At 48.2% G+C, this 21,679-nt stretch overlaps 1 protein-coding gene and 1 non-coding gene across 2 annotated transcripts; both read right to left on the bottom strand.

Moving 5' to 3' along the window:
* Positions 1 to 17,718: 17,718 nt before the first annotated feature.
* Positions 17,719 to 17,803, bottom strand: LOC121082388. Its single transcript, XR_005826006.1, has one exon. It is a non-coding gene; the product is annotated as a small nucleolar RNA SNORD45 (small nucleolar RNA).
* A 1,202-nt stretch (positions 17,804 to 19,005) lies between these two features.
* Positions 19,006 to 21,439, bottom strand: LOC121082386 (N-alpha-acetyltransferase 20-like). The gene is made up of 3 exons (XM_040581713.1): positions 20,973 to 21,439; positions 19,821 to 19,966; positions 19,006 to 19,338 (listed from the first exon to the last, which is right to left on the bottom strand). Exons 1-3 carry the CDS (start codon positions 21,125 to 21,127, stop codon positions 19,253 to 19,255), a joined length of 387 nt encoding a protein of 128 aa, XP_040437647.1. The 5' UTR covers positions 21,128 to 21,439; the 3' UTR covers positions 19,006 to 19,252.
* Between the last annotated feature and the right edge of the window lie 240 nt (positions 21,440 to 21,679).

Genomic DNA, 21,679 nt, shown 5'->3' with positions numbered 1-21,679 from the left:
TGATCAGTCCCCTTTTTAAGGAGCCTGGTGCTATTTACAGCCCCCTTGCCTGACTCAGCCCCTTGCCTCCACCTCTCGTTGGGTGTTGAAGGTCAGAAGGGACCCCCGGCGCGTCGTGCTCAGCACCTCCTGCCCCGCAGCCGCCAGGACCCTGCTGCAGCAGGTCCCTCTGCCTGCAGGCAGGAGAGGAGAGGGCGAAGCCCACCCTTGTGCACTGAGTGCTGTGCTAAACCCCGGCCTGTGCAGGCAGGCCAGGGCAGCGGCACGGGCATCACCCAGCCGGCCAAGAGAGCATCCCTGCCTTGGGCAGGGGGCGGGGGGGGGAGTCTGTGTTTGGATTTGTGGGGGTGTTTTCTTTTTTTAGTTTTCCTGCTTTGCCGCAAACTTGATGTGATGATACTGATCCTGGGGCCGGGGGAGGGAATAAAATTCCAGGCTGTCACTCCTGTCTCTTAGCTGGCCCCAATGTGTGAACAACAGTGGCATCCAGTGGCCCACCCGGAGCCCCAAAGCTTAATGCAGGAGGGAAATGGAAGTGCGGAAGGGTGTAGCTGGGCCTGGGGGCAGCGCCGAAAGGGTTACACTTCTTAAAGTCTTTCTGAGCTAGGAGGCCACTTTGGTTCGAGTCCCCTTAAAGCAGGGGAAGTTCCTAGGCTGAGGACTGACCGGGTGGCTTCTCTCCTCGAAGGAGCTGGCGGCCGAGCGGGCCAAGGCGACGGCCGTGGAGGGCAAGCTGAAGGAGGCAGCTGCTGGCCCGCGAGCAGGAGATGGCAGCGGTGCAGGGCACGCATGCAGGCCAGCTACCAGGACCATGTCAGGCGAAACGCAGCAGCTGCAGGGGCAAGGTGAGCCCCACGCGGTGCTCTGGCAGCTTCCTTCCGCTGGCTGCCGGCTGGCCCTCGGAGGCAGCTGCCTGGTCTTTTGGAGAAGACCGAGGTGGACGAGGGGGCCAGAGCCTCGGGGAGGGGCAGAGAGCCCCGCAGTGCTCCTGAGCGTTGTGCTCACGCTAGAAGAGGGATGTGGGAGCATCCTCACGGGTATGCAGCAGCCGCAGGGGCTGTCAGCATCAGCAGAACACCGTCGCTGTGGCTTCCTTGCCAGTCCCTCTTGCCCCATGGAGGTGGGCTCCTCAGGGGAGAGCTGAGGGGCTGGCAGCGGGCGGCATTAACCCCTGTTGGTCTCTCCCTAGATCCGCACCCTGCAGGAGCAGCTGGAGAATGGCCCCGACACGCAGCTGGCTCGCCTGCAGCAGGAGAACTCCATCCTGAGTGATGCCTTCTGCCAGATCAGAAGTCAGATGGAGAGCAAGTAAGACTAGGGGTGGGGTGGGGGCAGAGCCTGGGGCCGCCCTCTGGCAAGCCCTGGGGGTGGCTGTCCATCATGATCTGGCCACCCCCCTTTCTTGAGGGTGCTTCTACAGCGCCCAGGCTAGCTGGAGGTAGAGGAGGGAGTGAGGAAGAGATTGCCAAATGCTTTTGTGGGCCTGGCAGGGGAAACAAGGATGCTTTTCCCAAGTGGAAGGGCAGGGAAGCCCTCTCTGCTTTGGAGTCACCTGTGCTGATGCTAGCGGAGGGGCAGAGGGGACCAGAAGGCGCTGCAGCATTTCTCCACACTTCGGAGAGCTTGTGCTCACCAACTTCAGAAGAAATGTCGCTGGCTCTTTGATGGGAGCGGTGCTGCAGAGAACCGAGACCTGCCTGGTGCATACAGAACAACCAGGAGCTAGGGGGAAAGAATTTGGCTCTCTTTTTGTAGAAAGTCTGAAATGGCTGGTGATTAACAGTGGTCAATTAATTACAGGAGCAAGACCTCCAGCTGCTTAGAGTGCTTTCTCCCTGTGTCTGGGAACACAGATCCTTGCGTCTTCTATTTCATGAGAAAGGAATGTCTCCTGTGATGGAAACGGAGCTTTTGAAATTGATGTGTCAGCTCCTTTCCACCCCCATCCTGAAGGACCAGGCGTGTCCGAGAAGCAGGCCAACACAACCGTTGAGATGTTTCAAGCCCTGTTATCAGGCCCACAGGAGGATGTGTTCCCCACTGGGTAACGCCAGGGATGCTTGACTGGCCTGCGGGCTGGCAATAACGCTGCATCTGTTGGTGCAGGCAAAACGCTGAGGGTGGCCAGGTTACAGGAGTGGTGCGGCAAGCTGATGAACGAGCTCTCTGAGAAGTCAGAGGTGCTGCAGCAAAGAGAAGCAGCTGAGGAAGAGCTGGAAGATGAAAGTGGCAGCCTTGGAGAGGCAGATGGAGCAGCTGCAGGTCAGGCAAGCGCCTGCCAAACCTGCTCCCCCCGGGTGTGAGGGTGGGGGGGAGCCTAGGTGGTGCACCGTGCTGGGGTGGTAGCCTCAGGTGAGAGAGGAAACCCAGTGGCCCCTGCCAGCGGGTGCTCACGAGGACGTGGGTGCTCCCTCTAGACTCTGAAGCCCTTTGGTGCAGGAGGTAGAGCTTGTGGCTTTGTTACTGTCACCGGGGTGTGGCTGGATTTGGGGTTTTTAGGGGTGTTTAAAGGACACCTCCCCAGGTAGAGCCTCTGAGCACGCCGCTGGAGCAGTGGCGCATGGCTGGGCTTGTGGCCACCGAGGGCAGCTCAGTGGAGACCTGAGGTGACCCGAGATGTTTTGGAGAGGGGGGAGTGTCGCAGACGGCCAAGGGAGACCTCAGGCAGATGCCTTCCTTTTGACTCCCATGTAGGAAAAACTAGGAAAAAAAAAAAAGAAAGAACCGGGGCAAGGCAGCAAGCGAACTACAGGAGCGACTGATGGTTACCCAGACCAACTGGCCAAAGGGGAGAATGAAGAAGTGTAAAGAACAGCTTCAGGAGAACGGTACTGGTGGTGGCCAGCAGCCATCCCTCCCCTTGGTGCTGGTGGAGGGCAGGGGGAAGCGCGTGTCAGGCAGTGGTTGGAAAACCGGAGACAAGGTGGCACTTGCTGCCAGGAAATCCATCTGGGATGGCTTTTGGGAAGCTCTGGGAGGCACAGGAGATGGTGGTCCATGGTTCTCTCCTTCTCAAAAGGCAGTGACCATGGCTCCATCTGTGGAAACGCTTTGATGCTTTGAGCTGCCACGAGAATAAGGTTGATGAGCTCCAGTTGAGTAACCCACCTCTCTTTTCCTTCTCCAGGGGGAAGAGGGACAGTTTGAAGGAAGGGACTTCAGCTTGATGAGTCTTGTGACCTAGGACTTACTGTCAGGCTTACCAAAATGCCTTACACATTCCTAAACTAAAACTAAAAATATATGCCCTGATTTACTGTAGAAAAAAAGTTGCAAGCCATTGTGACCCTAAAACCTAGTTTTGAAACTTAAAAAAAACCCCAAACACAAAAACCCAACCAGTAAACACTGCAGCGCATAGGTTGTAAGAAAATCTTCATCTGTTTTGTACAACTACCGTTTGTTCCCAAGGGCACCGCACCGACCACATCGGGGGCAGGCAGAACCCACAAATCTGTGAAAAGGGAAGACTCTGTTTGTACATCAACTGGTGAAATTATTTTTTTTTCTTTCTTTTTTACTTGTTTGGTTTGTTTTGGTTTTTTTTTGTTTGTTGGAGTGCATGAAGTGTGTGAAAGTGAGACCCAGCATGGAAGGAAGCCTCTCTTTGGATGGGTGGCTCTTGGCACGTATCTTTTTGTGTATTTCTGGGTGTTGATGCCTTTACAATGATGTAGTGAAAAGAGCTTATCCTTGCTTCATTTTCCGGTTATTATTTACTATTTTTTTATTACGTTTGCAAGCCAGCCAGGTGTTTGGGGTCACTGAAGAAGGACCCTGCTGTGGCCGGGAGCAGATCCTTTATTCCCCGCCTTGCTTGCTGTGCTGCAAACAGCCATCCCCTCTGTTTTTTCTCCAAGATACGCAAAGGAGAGAAGCCTTCCCTTCCAGCCACGAGTGTTCTCACACTGGCTGCACCCCGAGGTCCCCTGCCATGGGGTCAGGCTGAGCGTGGGGACAGGGCACAGCAGCACAGCCTCGCCAGCCCAGCGCAGGCTGCTCCTGCTCTCTTAAGCCTCAGCGCACCCCTGAAATTCTGTCCCTGCAGGTGCTGTGTGGTGGTGGTCCTTGGGCACTGCCAGGCTCTTCAGCCTTCTCTCTCCCCTTCTTGTGGCTTTCCTGTTGAAACTCCACACAAACCCACCTTTTTTCCCCAGGTTTTCTTCTTTTAAAATAATTTTTTCAAGTTGGTTTATTGGGAAATGGCAGAGACCACGTCACAGCTTGGTGCCTGCCTCCTCACAATAAAGCTGCTGAGCCCGGCGCTGACATCAGTGGGATTTGAGGAGCTGGTGGGGGGAAAAGGCCCCCAGAGTACTTGGTACCTCTGGGGTGTGTGAAGAACCAAGGCCAGGAAGGGGGATGAAGGCCAGACCTGCCTCCATTTTGTTCCCAGAGAAGTCTGCGTGTGCTCAGCCTCTATATTAGACACACCAGAGATTCCACGCAGGCAGGACTGGGTAGACACGTGTCCTGTCCCCCCAGCACTGCAGCTTTGGGGGTCATGATGGAGAAGGGATGTGCAAATCACACTTGGGCTGTGGGGTATGTGCATGACCTGTCTCTGATCAGGCAAGAAAAAGGGGTCAGGCGAGATGGGCGGCAGGCTGGGATTGTGTGTCTGGGGCTGTGCCATGCGGGTGAGAGCTCGGGGGAGCATGTGCGTCGCATTTGGAAAGCGAGCTGCCTGGCGGACCTCTTCATTGCCTCCTGCCCCCTGTCAGTTTGTCACATGCAACGAGCTCTATTGCACATCCCCGGCAAAGCCAAGGTGCACGCTGCCCTGGTGGGAGCCGTTCTCGCTCACCCGTGGAGCTCCCCAGCTGGCTGTGAGGGAGGAGGGGGAAGCCTAGGTGGTGCACCGTGCTGGGTGGTAGCCTCCGGTGAGAGAGGAAACCCAGTGGCCCCTGCCAGCAGGTGCTCACGAGGACGTGGGTGCTCCCTCTCGACTCTGAAGCCCTTGGTGCAGGAGGTAGAGCTTGTGGCTTTGTTGTTGTCACCGGGGTGTGGCTGGATTTGGGTTTTTTAGGGGTGTTTAAAGGACACCTCCCAGGTAGAGCCTCTGAGCACGCCGCTGGAGCAGTGGCGCATCGCTGGCTTGTGGCCACCGAGGCTGGTAAGATGCACAGAGACGTCCGGCATGCAGCGTAGTCCCCAGGAGGAAAAGGTACCTTGGGAAGGGGGTTTGCTGACCAAAGGGTGGTCGCTAGCGATTTTGAAGGCAGATCGAGCAAACCAAGGTTACTGCCAAATCCTATGAAAAGCCCGGAGGCCTCGCGATGGAAAGCGGGGGGCGGGACGGAATAAGGCAGAATCTCACAGTAATAAGTTAAAAAAAGAGGGACCTCATAGCAGAAAGTAAGGGAAACTTTGCGTCGGGAAAAAGGAAAACAGGGGAGTAACAAAATCTTAAATAATTCATTACCAATAATCGGTTTTATTATCTGTTACATATTCTGCACAAGGCACTCCAGAAGCAGCCATGGCCCTCACGGAGCCTCCTGGCCAAAAGGCTTCAGTCTTGAGGGCAAAGGCTGAAGAGTGCACGAAAGTGAGAGAGACACAGGGGCAAGCACTTGTCCCACCTTGTAACATCACTTGTCGGCATCTTCTCATCTGACCCCAGGCTGCAAAGGGTTGCAGCTCCGCTTGTAAATGACTGGGTACCATTACAGCGGTATTATCAAGCAAGGAACAACGTTCGAGTAGCAAAAAGACACGGCTTTGCCCTCGGCTGGGGAGGCACACTGGGACAGCCTCCAGCGCCAGACCATTTTTAGCAAAACAATCACAAATACAATTAACTTCTTAGCTGACTTGTCTACAAAGAGGGAAAGGCTCCATACGATAAGCAGCACTCACTATTACTCTGCTGCAGAATTTAGTTCTTCCAGAGGTAATACACTCTGTTTTGCCAGCATCTAACAGCAAACCATGTAACACGAAGATGCAGAGTTAAGGTACCTGTAAATGCACTGGTTTTGTTTCCTGGCTTTTGTGCTTCCCAGGGCTGTCCTGTGTTGTGCAGCTCTGATATTTTCCAATGTTTTTATATTTGGATATAGTAATTGCTAACACAGAGCCTAAGGCTAGCAATCATAACATCTATTTACAACATGCACACTGGCTGTGTGCACCTGTTCCACCAGCCTCCCATTTGCTTCAAACATGTCAGTCTCCCTGAGGACACGTTCAATGAGAAACCACCCCCCTACCCTGCAGAGCCCTGCTTTACTTGCTGCCAAGCCTCCTGCATCCCCCTGGACAGATTACTTTTGGAAGGCTGACCGGGGAATATTTACCAGCTATTGAATCAACAGAGTTCAGCCACACGCCAACATTTCATGCTGTTACCTGAACGGTGTCGGAACTCTCAGAACTCCATCAAAACAGAACTGGTTTGCACTTTGGTATTAAAAGTTATGTGCAGGCCTGAACACCTCGTTGGGAGCTGGGCCACACAGCAGGCTCCTCTGGGCAAAGATTTCTTTTCTAAGCAGCCGTTATGCAAGTACCAATCTGTGAAAAAATTTTGAAACTCAAAGAGAGAGAACCTTGATTTGACATAGTGCTCTTGCTGCACGTTCCGTAGAAGGGAAGTCACCCACATCTCTAGATCTAATGGAAAGTAGGAAAGAAGCACCAAGTGCCAGGTTCTGCGTGTGGGCTGGGGCAATACCAAGCGCAGGCACAGGCTGGGCAGAGAATGGATGGAGAGCAGCCCTGAGGAGAAGGACTGTGGGGTGTTGGTGGATGAGAAGCTCAACTTGGCCCAGCAACGTGTGCTTGCAGCACAGAAAGCCAACCATGCCGTGGGCTACATCCCCAGCAGGGCGAGGGAGGGGATTCTCCCCCTCTGCTCTGCTCTGCTCTGCTCTCGTGAGACCCTCCCCGTGCAGTGCTGTGTCTTCTCTGAGGCCCTCAACATAAGAAAGACATGAAGCTGTTGGAGCAAGTCCAGAGGAGACCGTGGAGATGCTCAGAGGGCTGGAGCCCCTCTGCTGTGCAGACAGGCTGAGGGAGTTGGGGTTGTTCAGCCTGGAGAAGAAATGGCTCCAGGGAGACCTTAGAGCAGCTCCCAGTACCTGAAGGGACTGACAGGAAAGCTGGAGGGGTGTAGAGGGATTTTTAAAGGACCGAGGACATATGTTACCGTTGTCCAGGTTGGACAACCAAGGCCTGTTAGTTGAAGCTGCAGAGCAACTTTAAATTGTCCTTGGAACAAGCAGTGTGAGAAATAAAACAAGCTATGCGTGAACAAGAAGCCAGGTGCAGAGCAAGTCCTGGGAACCGCAGAATCGACACAGTCATTGGCACACTCTGATCAGGTGCCTGCAGCATGTGACACGGGTGCCCGCACGGCCAGAGTCTTTTATCCAATCACCTGTGTGTAAAGTCGGGTGGGCGGCCGGTTTAAGTTATAAATACGACCTGTTTGTTTAATAAAGTGAGCACGGCACGTAGCCATATTGGTGTGATTGTCGTGAATTGGCTGACTCTCCACGGGAGACCTTCTTCGCCTGGTGTCACCCGTCTGGAGATGCACCAGGATCCCTGGAGCTCCTGACCCCCCCCAACCCTCCCATCTGTTGCCCTCATCCCCACTCCCAAGCAGTGCAAGTATGTCCCAAAAGGCGTTGCCTCCAGTTAATGGCGAGAGGAGAAAAGAGACCGCTATAAACTTGTAGGATGTGTCAGGGCAGCGACTGTTACAGGCAGGTTTAAAGAAACACGCATGGAGGGGCCCTTGGTACTCTGGAGGCAGAGGGGACTGCACATGCAGGTGGGGAGGCCGGGGGAAGATGCTAATGAGTGAGAGGTGGTTAGCAGCAGTCAGAAGCTGCTGATTATCCCACGCTCCAGCTTGTTCTCAGGAGAGCTGGGAAACTCTCTCTTTGATCCTCCTGCATTTCATCTGATAATTGGATGGGGGTTCCAGATGTTACTGCTGAGCATTTCAGAGAGCTGATGGAAAGACATATCTTGAATCAAGGGGCCTTGGACAATCCCAGAGGTATTTTCAGTGCTTTGCTAAAGGAGTGGGACACCATTCACCTTCTTGTCCCTGTTGAGCTATTGCTAGGGTTCATTTGTATTGTCCCCTGAATGGCCTTTTCTTTACCATATACATCCATAAGCTTCCACCCTTTTTTACTCAAGTTTCACAGAGAACAGAGCTGAATCTTTATTTCCTTCTGCTTAGAAGAGCTTTGAATTGGATTGAGTTTGTGTGTCATTGCTGCAGCTCTGTATGACTATTTCAATAAATGGATTTACTGATTTAGTGGCATTTAGTGGTAGCGACTGCAGCAGCAAGTCTGAAGATGCCTCCAAGAACATCAATGGAAAGGGAATTTTGAATTTGTCATTGCAAATATGCATGTTGAAAGCCTGATTCTGGCACCTAGATCTTTTCATGAACAGTACATCCAACCAAAGCAAAACACCTTGAAATACAAAGATGTAGGTTTTGTAATAAGTTGCTCATTGATGGGCCACAGATCAAGGTATTAGCAGAAATCAGCTGGGGAAGATTTTTCCTGTCTAGTCCAGGAGGAGACAAATCCAATCCCAAAACACCTGGTCTCACAGAAGCTCAGATTACAGACTGTCATTGCAGGTTTCTTTGGATTTCCAGAATTTCTCCTGTGGCACAGTACTGGATGAATGGAGAATGACAGAGACTGAGAAAGGTCTGTTGGCTTGAAAAAAAGTTACAACAGTTATCAGCGTAGTTAAAGTACTGTAGGTGTAACAGCATGATCTCTATTATTATTCCAAAGAATAATGCCTTTCCCCAGTTGAGTAACACAAATAAGATCAGAAAAGTGCCTCTTTTGGAAAAGCATCCCGAGTGGGAGTTACGCAGTATGAAATGGCTGTATAATTTTAATGGTAAATTTCTTAGTGCAGACAAGCCCCGCTCTTGTAACAGTCCCGGGGCATGTCACAAAAGAGGGCATTAGTGTTACTAAAGGGCCAACAGTCTTCTAGGGAAATGTTTTCCATAATCAGCTATAATGTGAAATTATACAGTGCCTAGATACCATAGTGACATAGATAGATAGATGGGATGTGTCAGCTACTCCCTGTAACAACGTCTTGAAGATCTCTTTATGGATGAAAACACCCAGTCACACACTTATCGTCAAGGCTTGTAGCTCCAGATGGAAGAAAAAGCTGCATTCACCCAGGCATGCCCATTCTTGTCTGTTTTACTTGGCGGTTGACCACGGGCACTGCATGGAGCCGTGTCCACTTCCAGGACTGCTGATAAGCAGGAGACTGGGACCCATCATCCCTGTGTTCTCATGAGGCAGAACAAGAGCACAGAGGGGAGAGAGTGTCTCTGTCCTCTGTAAAATGTTGTGTTTGCCTCCTGAGATAAAGGTTAAAATGCACAGAAGAATCCTCAGCAAGGGGTACCAAAGGTAACATCTCTGGTGGTGCTGAGACACCCAGGGAACAGGGATGGGAACCTCTCAGCCCTGAGCCACTCTGGAGTTACAGTTGAGGAGGCAAGTGGTGGAATCTAAAACTGGTTCACACTGCAGAGTCTGTGAACGCACTATGGGTACCACAGTCCTTGACTTCTTGAATACGAGCTCTGCTCTGCAAAGAATGTGACAGGAAGCAAATACTGAGGAATTTTCAGTATGGATGGCTGGAAGTTAAACAGACTTCTGTGCTGATCTCCATAATCAAGGGCAGGCTGTCTTGCTCCTGCAGCTGAGGTTTGGGGCTGGTTTTATGCATTTTTTTGGGAATCTTTTTTTCTTAGATGATGTGAATCTTCATGTCTGGGCACTGGAGCACAAGCTGTTTCTAGTAGGTCATGCAGATCTCTTTCCCTGCTTTGTCTTGATACAGGCGTTCCAGCTGCTGAAGCCATTTTGGGGCTTTCATGCAGCAGTGGCTGCCATCAGCTCAAAGTGAAGATAAAACTGCACTGCTGAACGGGTCTAAAATGTGCAAAAAGGTGTGGGGCATGCACAAAACTGTATCTTAGTTTGAACGATGTGCTTGCTTGCTTATTTTCCTGCCACCACAATAAGCAGGATGGGGCCTATGCCTGTGCTTGATGAGACTCCTCCAAAGAAACCTCCTTGGTGATTCATTTAGTTTAAACCCCTTTTTCTCTCAGTAGAATTAAGGATCTGGGCAGATGTCAGCCGTTTTGGAAAGGACTCCTGAGTTGCTGTCCCAGAGTTGGCCTTACGACTTCTAGTATCTAGAACCTCCTCCGACTGTACCACACCAGACGTCCTGACAGCAACAGCATAGGGTGTTTCTTCTGTGAGGATGGAAGCAAACGGTAGGGGCATATGCAGACTATGAGCATTAGCCATGCGGACCAGGAAACTAAGGGAGTGAAGGGAGGAGAAAGAATGGAGGCTCAGCCCAGAATAAAGTGGATATAACATCCCTAACCAAGCCCATTTACCTGGATTTGCACTGTGTCCTGGACTTCTCAAGGCTGACGCTAATAGGGTCACATTCATGTTACAGAGAGAAATGAGTGGCCTGGTTTGCATTACTGTATTTCATGAAGCAAACTACAAATCTGATCAGAATGAGGTATAAAATTGCAGATGTATATAGCCTCTGTGTGTGTGTGTGTTTATGTGCACGTGTGTACAAACACACAGATTACTTCCAAGAAGCACAATGTATTTGTGGTAGTCTGAAGGTTAATCCAGACTGGGACTTGATTTCCATATTCATTCACTGAGAACCCATACAATCTTTGTAGTAAACAACAAAACCCCCAAATATATTGGAACAATGAGCATTCCTGCAGTCAAATACAGCAAATTCCCTGATGAGTTATGCTAGGTCTACTCTCTCAGGTATTAGCAGGAGAGAGAGGGAGAATCTTGCACTCAAAAACTTAAAGATCCATAAAGATTTTCTTTTTTTTAGCAAGTAATAATTCTTTGGAAATTAAGGCTATTTAAAAGCAATACCATCCCAATAAATGCATTCAGTTACTTTGTCAAGACAATTTTATATTTGTTTCCTATGATGTTGCCATGTGCATCCTAATCAGTGTTTTGCTGTAATTGTAATTAGAGACCATACCTCAGAGGCAGACTCCTTAAAAACTGAATGAAAGTAGCAAGCAGTGGGTGGTAACAGAACTGAGTGTCTTCTGCATATTTACAATGGATTAGGCTTTTTTATTTGAGGGTCAGTGCAGCCTTAACCTATATGCAGTGGTTTATGGCTAATGCCAGCATTGCTTCTGGGTGCAAAGCACGTGTGAGAAATTTCTGCATGCTTGATGTACTTAAAAGGGAAGACAGGAACTTAAGAAGATCTCTTTCCTGCCCTACTCATTTTCCATAATTGGCCCCAACTTCCTCCTAAGTCTTTTCCAGGTAGTGAAAAATGAAATGTGTGTTGGAACCCAGCTTTTTGCCCCTTCAGCTGTTGGCACATCTGTTCATCTGCTGAGGATGAGATGCACGTTACCATACGGCTGAAATGTTAGCGACTGAATTTCTGATGACTGCTTCCATAAAGCCAAACTAATGTTTCAGCAGCATGTCTCTTACCAATTGATATGCACAGAACCTCAGGTTTGATATTTTAGCTCTTCCTCTCTTTTTCAGGGCACACAAAAAAAGAAAAATTAGCCTTCTTGTTTACCCAGAATCTATTCTCTGAGTGCACATGCCCGTGCATCTCTGTGTGTCTGTGTCTAACACGGGATGGCCCTTGGTGCCAGGCTGTCACTACTACTGCGTGTGTCAAGTGCTACAGGACTGTAGCTGTTCCCCTCATTTTATCCGCAGCTATGGCTAACTCTGTGCTACAGACAACAGACGAAAGGAATAGTTTTTGCAAACAGCACAATGTTCAAAATGCCTTTTTATCCTTTTCTTTTGGTGCAAAACTTTAAAGTTTTTGACTATGTACAGAGTAGTTTTCTAAGTGTGTGCTGACAACGTATTTATTTGCATGTGTGCCTGTTGAGTGTGAAGAGTGAGTGAAAATGCTTTGTGCCGTGTCTGGATGCAGATTAGTTTTGGCTAAGAAAAGGATGATGTATGACAAACAAAATCTTTTTCTCCTGCTGTGAACAAAATAGTTATTTCTAAGTATTTTCCAAAGAGTTTAGATGAACAATTTTAGGCATCAGGCATGAAAATTATGCGCAAACTGCATGCTCTGACATTTCTGCATTTGCTGCTTGTGGTGCATTGTGGCTCATAATTACTTGGTTTTGCTCAGTGACTGAGCTATTGAACTTGAGAGAAACAGAGCTATAGAAATCTATAGTATGAGATGGAAATGAATGAAGAGTGTGAGCACCTGAAGAGCAGTACTTCCCCGCTCTGCTTTACAGAGATGTTTTCTCTCTGTTTCATGAGTGAAGAACCTGAGTTTGGAGTCACTAGGTGAATTGCTGCTGTCACACAGTGATGCAAAATAGGCAGAAATAGAAATGGGAATGCCTGACTCCACATGTAGAAAAGTTCAGGTTTGGAAGTCTGACAAACAAATAAAAGTTGGTGCTAACTAGTTGCAGCAGGCAGCTTCTCTTGTCCACAAGCATGCTGCATTTGCTATGAAGCAATGCAAAGGAAGGAGCAGGAAAGTTGCTCATCTTCCAAGGAACTCAAATCCCCATGAGAAGATTCAAACGTGTAAATGCCTGCTTACATATTTTTTTTGAAATTCCCTTTATTTAGTTTTTGTTATTCTTTTCTTAATCTCATCTAAGTTTTTGTTTGATTTAAGCACTCTGTTGCAGTGTAGTCACAGCAACAAGTTTACTTCATTGACTCTCTTTTTTAGGAATGTAAGATTTAAAAGAAAAGAAAAACAAATTCAGACAAGATAAGCCTTCATGTGGTCCTGACCCAGCATTTATTCATAGTCATGGAGGAGGTGTGAGTGAGGAGTGAGCGCAAAGTTGTTCATGTGCATTTGTCTCCTTGAGTTCACTGGAGGCTCTGCTTGTGCCTGTGACTGTTTGTAGGTATGCCTTTGAGTATGTTGTGTCCAAATACGATGTACATGGTAGAAGAGACCATGTAAGAGTTCTGGTCACAGTGACGCTGAAGTTACAGTTGCCTGCCTGTACCGGCGTTGATCTAGGTAGTCCATGAAACAATCACAGAGAAAGCACAGCAGCACAAACTTCAGTGAGAATTCCCTACACAAACGTAGGTCCGTGTTGATGGAGCTCCTATGTGATGTCTTCTCAGAGTACCAGTGTTAATTTAGGAACATTGAACTATGGCAGACGGGCACTTGCAGTCATATCTGAAACTGCAGTATAGACACAGCTCTGACTAGGGCCTATCTGTACACAGTTTCACATTGCTGTAACAGTAATTGTTCAGAAACATTCCTAGCGGCATTTGCACAGCTCTCTCCTGGGGTGCAGTTTTACTAGTGAAGAGGTGATGCATGCTCATCCCACCATTAGTAGGGCAGTGACTACACTACATCAGTTTCTAGAAGAGGAGAATAAGAACAATACAAAACCTGTCTGCAGAGATGCCCAGTGAACGATTTAAAGACTTTTGAACATGTCAGCTCTAATTAATGTGTTTGACAGCTGTAAGCCAGCTCAGGTGGTGTGTACTTTAGCACCCCCTAAATTGGTCAAGGCAGGTTCTACCTAGTGTTTAATTTGATCTTTCTAGCATGTATTAAAAGCAGTCACACCTTGATTGCACTAGACTCTTCTGAAACACTACTTCCAAAGGAGTAGCTAACAAGGTTCACCTGCCTATCCTAAAAAAAAGTGCTGTTTGTCCACATTTGTATATGCATGTGAATTAAGGGAGAGACCCATGGCTTATTTGTCTGTGGCACTGTTTGATGTTGGGATGGCATGCCTAATGTTATCATCTTTCCAACGGTCACAATTTTTTAATTGTTTTAACCCAGCAATAGATTCCAACCATACCCAGATTCTTGGATAACCAGTTTTTCAGTGTACCTTTTTGTTACTGTGATTGTAGGAGGGAAGGCAGGCGGGAAGTTAGGGAAGTGGAGTAGCACAGAGTATATACACAAGTGTTGGGACACAGCCAAGCTTTAGATTAATACGTGACTGTCGTTTCACCATCTTTTGATACACTGAGTTTTTCTGAGCAGTGGTGCAGAGTGGAGTAGCACAAACAAAGGCTTTAAGGGAAAGAGAGAATCTGGTGGAGGCTTTCTTCTGCATTACATCTCTGGTATCTCAAGTCTTTCACAACAGTTAGGAATTAGCAATAAATAACCTCTGAGGACAGAGGAATAGAGAAGGATGCATTTTTAATTGCAGGATGCACAAAGAAGTATACTAAATGCAGAGAGAAGTACAGGGAAGCTGTCCAGCAACTGGGACTCCAAAGGTGGCAGCTCTTGCCTTACAATGGTCAGAGAGAACAGTTACTATAACAGCAGCTTTGATACTTAAAGCCTTATTCCATTAGTGATTTCTGTAAATGTGTTTTTTACATCATAGAGACATCACTTGAGTGTAGCTAAACTTGTTGTTTCCCAAAACCTTTGCAGAGAAGGGCAATCTCTTGCTCTATTGTGGAGGACTAGAACACTGAAGTGTCAAGTCAGTAAAAATTTGCTGTTGGTTTTAAGGGAAATCGGATTGTGCCCTTTAAACTTCTTGTACAGATCTCAAGGTTGATTCTGATCTACATAACCCCAAGACAGCTGAACTTCAACCAGTAAGGAAGAGCGGCGCATCAGTCCTCCTACCATCTCATAGGTGTTCCAGTGCCATGTCCTTTGACAGCACATCACAAAGCAAAATGGTCACTTGGCGCACAGCCAGCCTCCCAGGGCAGTTGCAGGGTGATTCTTGCTGTGCAGTATGTGCAGCAGCGTACAAAGGTCTCCGAGCTGTGGGCCAGGTGACTGTTTACAGTGTAACCAGTATACCAAGTCAGAGAGAGAACAGAAAACGCGTTCCCTGCATGTGAAGTTATTCATGATTTAGAAGAATGGAGCAGCTAGTTTAGAGTTAGTCCTTGTCTCCCAGATAAAACTTCCTTCACTTCTCCCCGACATTTAATTCCTCTAGGGTTAGAGTACTGATCTGCTGAGACTGGTCACAGAGCTATACAGGGCACTTGTAGGGAAGGTGGTTTGGAGAAGACATTTTGTGAAAATAGTTTGATGAGGAGAGAGTTCCTTAAAGCACCATTGACCACCCCCAACCCTGACCACGCCCAACGTCTGACCCTAAACCCGACCCCGACGTCTAACCCTAACCCTAACCGGCGCCTAACCCTAACCAAGCGCTCCAAGCGCGCGGCTGCAGTACCCAGTTTCTGGCCGCCAGGTGGCAGCAGCGCCCCACCAGCCCCGTGCTGAGCACGGGCCGCGCGAGCACTGGGCGGGGTCTCGGCCCAGTTTACGCCACCGGAGCCCGGGAGTGCCCGCTGCGGCTGCGGGGTGCCCTGCGCTCTGCCCTTCGCCCACTCGCAGCCCAGCCGCTGTTACCCGTTGCCTCCGTACTAAAAAGCACCCGCGTGGTTCGAGCGGCTAAATCCTTTGCATCTGACAGCTTTACAGTTGGGTGGCTCTTTGTGCCCGTGCCCCCGGCCCACCAGGAGGGAGCAGCAGCAGCATGGGGAACCCCTGGCACAAGGTGCAGGGGGGGCGGTGCATGGTGGGGTCCTACGGATAAGCCCCAGCGATTGCTGTTGTTCCAGGAGAAATTTAAACAGATGCGGGTTACCACTGGGCTTGCTTTAGTCACAACTCAGAGCCGGGCTGCCACCCCAGCGAGTGGCAGGAGCAAAGGGATACAGCACGGCTTAGATCTGCTTCTCAAACCGTTGGGATACAGCACGGCTTAGATCTGCTTCTCAAACCGTTGGGATACAGCACGGCTTAGATCTGCTTCTCAAACCGTTGGGATACAGCACGGCTTAGATCTGCTTCTCAAACCGTTGGGATACAGCACGGCTTAGATCTGCTTCTCAAACCGTTGGGATACAGCACGGCTTAGATCTGCTTCTTCACACCGTTGAGGATACAGCACGGCTTAGATCTGCTTCTCAAACCGTTGGGATACAGCACGGCTTTAGATCTGCTTCTCAAACCGTTGGGATACAGCACGCTTAGATCTGCTTCTCAAAACCGTTGGGATACAGCACGGCTTAGATCTGCTTCTCAAACCGTTAGTCAACGTCTGAAGTTTTTAGGAGTTTCCTTTGGTCCTGTCAGTTCTGCAAATCCATCACCTGACTGTCCCAGGTGATTCATCTCCTCAGTTCCAGGCTGCTCCTCAGATCTTGATCTTCTTTCTGCCTGCTTTAACTCACACACTCCTTCGAGTACACTTAAGTCTTTGAACAAGCAATTACTATTCCAGTAGACAAATTTTTCCAAAAACACCTGAATTTGAGAACACCTGTGTACACAACTTGATCATCTGTTGTTTCTCTGCTCTCCCACTGATTAACTGGACTGGGCTTTAAACCAGCCTTGGATTAGGGCTACACTAGGGACAAGGCGTGGTTCTGCCACTTAGCTGCTTCAGCACTTTACATTTCCTAATTCAAAATACTTTTTCTCTAACAGACAACACAGAACAAAATGCTAAGACTCCAGGTGTTACAACAAACAAAAAAGCCCCAAACCCTAAACAGTGCCTCTGAACTCTTTCCCTTTCCATCCAACGAGTGGAAACTTCCTCAGTAAATGACAAGTGTCCATGACCACCCAAGTGACCTGTGCTTACTGAGCAGGAAAGCAAACAATACCTTTTCAGCTGGCACATGTATCCAAATATATACCCAAAGAAACTCCGTCAGCGTAACTTGCAAAGAGCCTGCGATCTTACAGCCTTACCTGTAGTGAGTGCCCCTCTAGGGAACTGCAGAGCTGTGGACTCTCAGACGTACTGGAGCACATCTCTTGCCTGCCTGAAACGTTCAGGAGGCTCTCGGATATCCAGGCAGCAGCAGAAAGCGTTCTGATTTTACAGCAAGGCTGACCACACTGGCGAGTTTTCTTTTGCATGCTCACACCTGGAAGCCAAACCAGAACAGCTGCACACACAGCAGAGCAATTACTCAGCACACCTACACCAACAGAGCTCTCCTAAAGCACACCTGGAGCCATTCATACCCCAAGTCAACATCTACAGCAGAACTTGGCCACAAGCTTTGACACAATGTCATTTTGGGGTCAAACTGATGCACACCAAAAAATTAGTAAAACGCACCTCCTTCTCTGCCACGTCAGGTATCGTGCTCCTTCAGTTCAGCTGTAACTGTTACATTATTTCCCAAATGCAAAGCCAAACAGAGAAAATATAACCACAGCATGCTCCTTAAAAAGCAACTCTGCGCAGGCAACCGTTCATTGTGTGTGACCAAGGGAAGATGTGACTACAGCCCTTCAAACTTTCGGGATGCCTAGGCAGGACTAAACGGTGCTTGCAAACAAAGAACATGCCTGCTCGTTAAGACAGGCTGGTCAAGTTTACCACCAAAACTCTACATCAGCATTTGCCAACCCTGTCCAGCTTTGGGTAGCCAGAGCTGCACTCGGATCACTTGAAAGCGTCTCCCAGTAGCGGCCAGTACTAAGCTCAGAACTGTACCTCCCTGACACCTGCATGGAGGAAAACTCAGACTGTGCCCCCTTCTCCTTAAGGTGCCTTAGAGCTTGTGACAGGAATTTCATCCACTGCTTGGAAAAGCTCCAAGGTTGCAGCTTAAGGGAACCAGAGTTCCCTGGGTCTCAGAGTAATTCCAGAGCTAAAGCGGTGACAGACATCAGCTCTAGGTCAGATGATACATGCCAGCACTCACCACTGACCCAGGGTGGCAACCTGCTCCCATCCGCTACCTCCTGACCTAGGAAGCCCCTTAGGCAATTACAGCAGCAGTTTGCCAATGGAAAAACCACAACAGCATGACACGGTGACTCAAAGATCTAAAATAGACCCCTTGCGCCTACAGAAACTGGTGCTAAAAACACAACAGGTGAACGAGAGAACATTAACTGCCATGACTGATACTAGAGCAAACCTCACTGGGCACTTAAGGAGAACAGCAAAACCAGAATAGTAGCAAAAGCCTGCATGCCCAGGACTGTAATAAAAGAAAAAACCCTGCCTGGAGATTGTTATGAGCACAAGTAATACACATCCTCTTCAGTTGCGATCTGAGTTAAGACAGACAACAAATATCACAATACACCCATACTGATCAGTTGCAACAGCTCGCCTCTCACTGTGTCTGTTATGGGTCACAGGTTCTCCCGCTTGTCTCAGCTACGTTGGGCACCAGTTGCTGTAGCTGGAGCCCAACTCAGGCAGCCTCACACAGGGCACCCGCTGCTGCAGCACAAGCAAGCTATCAGGCTGCAATAAGGCTTTTACCATCAGTCAGATTCTACTGTCTGTGCTGTTTCTCCTTCCTCCAGAGATCAGATCAGATCCCCTCTCCCACACTCCTCAGGGCTATTTAACTACTTAGCAGGAACGAGCTACAGCTGCTCATCATCCATGTCCCTCAACCCACTGCCTTGGAGGCAAGGTCACAGCTGCATGTTATCAATACTCATCAACCCTCTGCCTTCACTCCTCTGCACTCCAAGAAATTGCAGGGAAGACAGTGACAGAAACCTGTGTTGGAACTAAGTGCCTGGTCAATGCCTCCAAGTAACAGCAGCTGTGACATGCAGACAGACTGTGAAGGGACAGATGGATCCAAGAATTAAATTAGGGAATGAGGTAAGTAAAAGGCACAGAGAAACAGAGACCTCCGAGTTCTGGAGAGTATATTTTGATGTACCCAATTTCTGGTTTTGTGGCTCAGAAAGAACAGAGCCCAGTTTTTGTCGCAGCAGTTATATGGCTGCAAAGGGAAGGTGAGAGCCAGCAACAGAACTCCTTCCTGGCACCTTCTGTGTAGGAGCAGCGGCCAGACGTTTTCAGTTTCGGAGCAGGGCTCCGTGGGAGTGACAAAGTGAGGGGACTGTTTTGTGGCCGAGAAGGAAAACCATGACACCACCATACAGGAAGCAATTCCATTTTAATAGTCTCCAAAGTGTCACGGTTCGAAAGGAAGAACAATAGGGTAAGAGCACGAATATGCAGCCAATACCGACAGAAGCAGCGTTGGTAAGCTTCTCAATATTGCTTTTTGGTATTTCACAGGGAAAAACATTGAGCCTAATATTTCTCATCTGTAGAGTTCTTGGGGGCTTTGGGGAGAAGGAAACTGACACTCTTACTAGGTTGTCTGAGAATCACAGTTTACGGTTACTCAGTGTCTTCTGGTCTCACAGGATGAGGCAGAGGTATAATTGATTTCTTCTCTGTAACTCTGCAAAGAGCTTTCCTCGTACCTATGGCAAAAGAAAATCATGCTATTATGAAAGACAGTCATTGCACAAAGCCACGTTAAGTGACTTCTCTATTACGTTAAGATCATTTTTCAAGAAGATTTCCTAGAATATCTTGAGTTGCAAGTGACCCATAAGGATTCATCAAGTCCAACTCCATGCTCCTTGTGGGACTACCTGAAACTAAACCATATGACTAAAAACATCATCCAGATGCTCCCTAAGCTCTTGACAGGTTTGGTGCCCTGACTGAACGCCCTTTCAGTGGATAAGATTTTCCTAATGTCCAACCTGAACTTCCCCTGACGCAGCTTCATTCCGTTTCCTGCAATCAAGTTTCCTAACTGATGTACTCTTCAGTAGGAAAAGCTATCTAAAGCAGAATACAGAATCCCATTCATCAACGACTATCTGAACTTGTACAGGCCCAGGAACCCTCAACACAAGAACCTTTCCATTCAACTTAAGGCACAACAACCACTTACCGTAAGCATCTTCATCTGGCTCTCCACTGCTAGCAGAGTAGTGCTCCGATACTGTCCGGTACACACGGCAGCCGAGCTGCTTATACATATTTACTGCAACCCGATTTGATACTCTCACAAAGAGATCGACGAAAAATCCACCCTTTCTTTGGAAACATAAAACCAAAGAAAAACCACAGTAAGGAACAGCAGGTGAATGTATTGCTAAATAACCCATAACTTGTAATCTGACCAAGAGCAGGTCTGACGATGTCATATGCTAATCAAACACCTTTCACACTGCAGTAACAGATGCACTCCTTTCCCAAGGGACAAATCCGGTATAAGTTCAGATTTTATTCTATTTTTGCCATATAACCATTCTTTTATACCAGCCTGTAGGTTCAAAATTATGAACAGGAAGAACAGGGCAAGCTAAGCACTCGCACAGGTCTCATATACACATAAGAAATCTTTCATTAAAAAAAAAAATCATCTAAAAATCCACATTTTCAATTGCATTGGCTTAGGGACTGCCTCCTTCAATGTGCGTGGCAGGGGGCAGTGGCGGAACGGGTCACAAAGTTCAGTCACCTAACACAAGGCAGCCCTTCTCCTCACAAGGCAGATTCCTCAATGTGCAATTTTCCCATTTTACCAATTACAATGGGGTTGCCCTACCACCATGAGTTCAGGACATTTCCCTGTGGGTTCATTTGATGCTCAATTAAATCTTCAGCAAGTACAAGCAGCCAAGCATGACAAAAAGTAAGCTAAGGTACTGTCTGCCATACAGAATTGGTTCCAAGGCTGCCTGCAGGAACTGCAAAAATCTCATGATCACTGAACAAGCACGCTGGAGACCCTACGGGAAAGTGTTGACCCTCCATGAAACTCTCTTGCTGTCAAGACAAGGACCTTTTTCTATACAGTATCTCTATTAGAATTCAGGCTACACCCTACTCATTCTGGCAAGTTAGCTTTCATAGAAACCCTGAGATCTTACACCGCCACATGACAGTTTTAGTCTTGTTCTCTAATTACAGGGAATCCTCAGCGAATCAGAACACTACTTAAAGCAAAATTCCGGGTCTCTTTCATGCAAGTCAAATACCTAAGCCATGTCAGTTGAGAGGTTACTTTTAGAAGATTAAAGATAAGCATGGTACTCACACTTCTGAAATTTCTCCCAGTAGTTCCATCAATTTAGCAGCCAAACCCAGCTGTTGAAATTCCGGTGCGACAGAGAGAGCAGTAACATGTCCGTGCCACTCTTCCCCAGCCACAGAGCCTTCCGCTTTACCCAGTACTGCGAACGTACAGAGCATCAGAGCAGTAAGGAGCACCTTGGGAATAATGCACCACACGCAGCCACACGACTTTACAAAAAACCAAGCAGTCTACAAACAAACATTGCAATGATTGTGGTAAAGGCTTAAGCAGTGATTCTATGCTATTACTCAGTGATTCAGCAGCCACTAAGTTTCATTTTGATGCAGTATTACAGTTTTTTCTTTGTTAGTGTAAATAAATAAATGGATCTCCACAAATTCATTGTTTGAGGCGTGACTTCCAAATGCAAGTTTTAAGCAATTCTCTTGAGTCTTTAACTGAGCGGAATTCACGACTGAAGGAACGGAGGGCTAGAAGCCCAAAACTCACTCACCATCCCAGCAATTACTGAAGACTTTATTTGACTATGGGGCAATAGAGCTTGGGACGCTTTGCCAATGTGGCAAGAGAAAGCAAAGGCCCTGGAAACACTGGACGTTTAAGGAAAAATAAAAAATAAAAGCAGGGATGGGTGTGTGTTCTTCATAGTTCCTCTCCTTTCTACACAGAGCCAAGCTACTGTTAGCTCGTTAATGAATATGCAGACT

The sequence above is a fragment of the Falco naumanni genome, unplaced genomic scaffold (assembly GCF_017639655.2).
Source record: "Falco naumanni isolate bFalNau1 unplaced genomic scaffold, bFalNau1.pat scaffold_96_arrow_pat_ctg1, whole genome shotgun sequence".
NCBI classification, from domain to species: Eukaryota; Metazoa; Chordata; class Aves; order Falconiformes; family Falconidae; genus Falco; species Falco naumanni.
The sequence above is the reverse complement of the archived record's forward strand: the minus strand, read 5'-3'. Positions and strand labels throughout refer to the sequence as shown.

What these genes read in the sequence shown, in the direction of transcription:
- LOC121082386 (XM_040581713.1), bottom strand. Translation starts at nt 21,127, where the DNA reads ATGCTCTGTACGTTCGCAGTACTGGGTAAAGCGGAAGGCTCTGTGGCT. An exon ending in CTGGGAGAAATTTCAGAAGT is followed by an intron (nt 19,967 to 20,972) that starts GTGAGTACCATG and finishes ATGTTTCCAAAG; the next exon opens with AAAGGGTGGATTTTTCGTCG. An exon ending in GCCAGATGAAGATGCTTACG is followed by an intron (nt 19,339 to 19,820) that starts GTAAGTGGTTGT and finishes CTTTTGCCATAG; the next exon opens with GTACGAGGAAAGCTCTTTGC.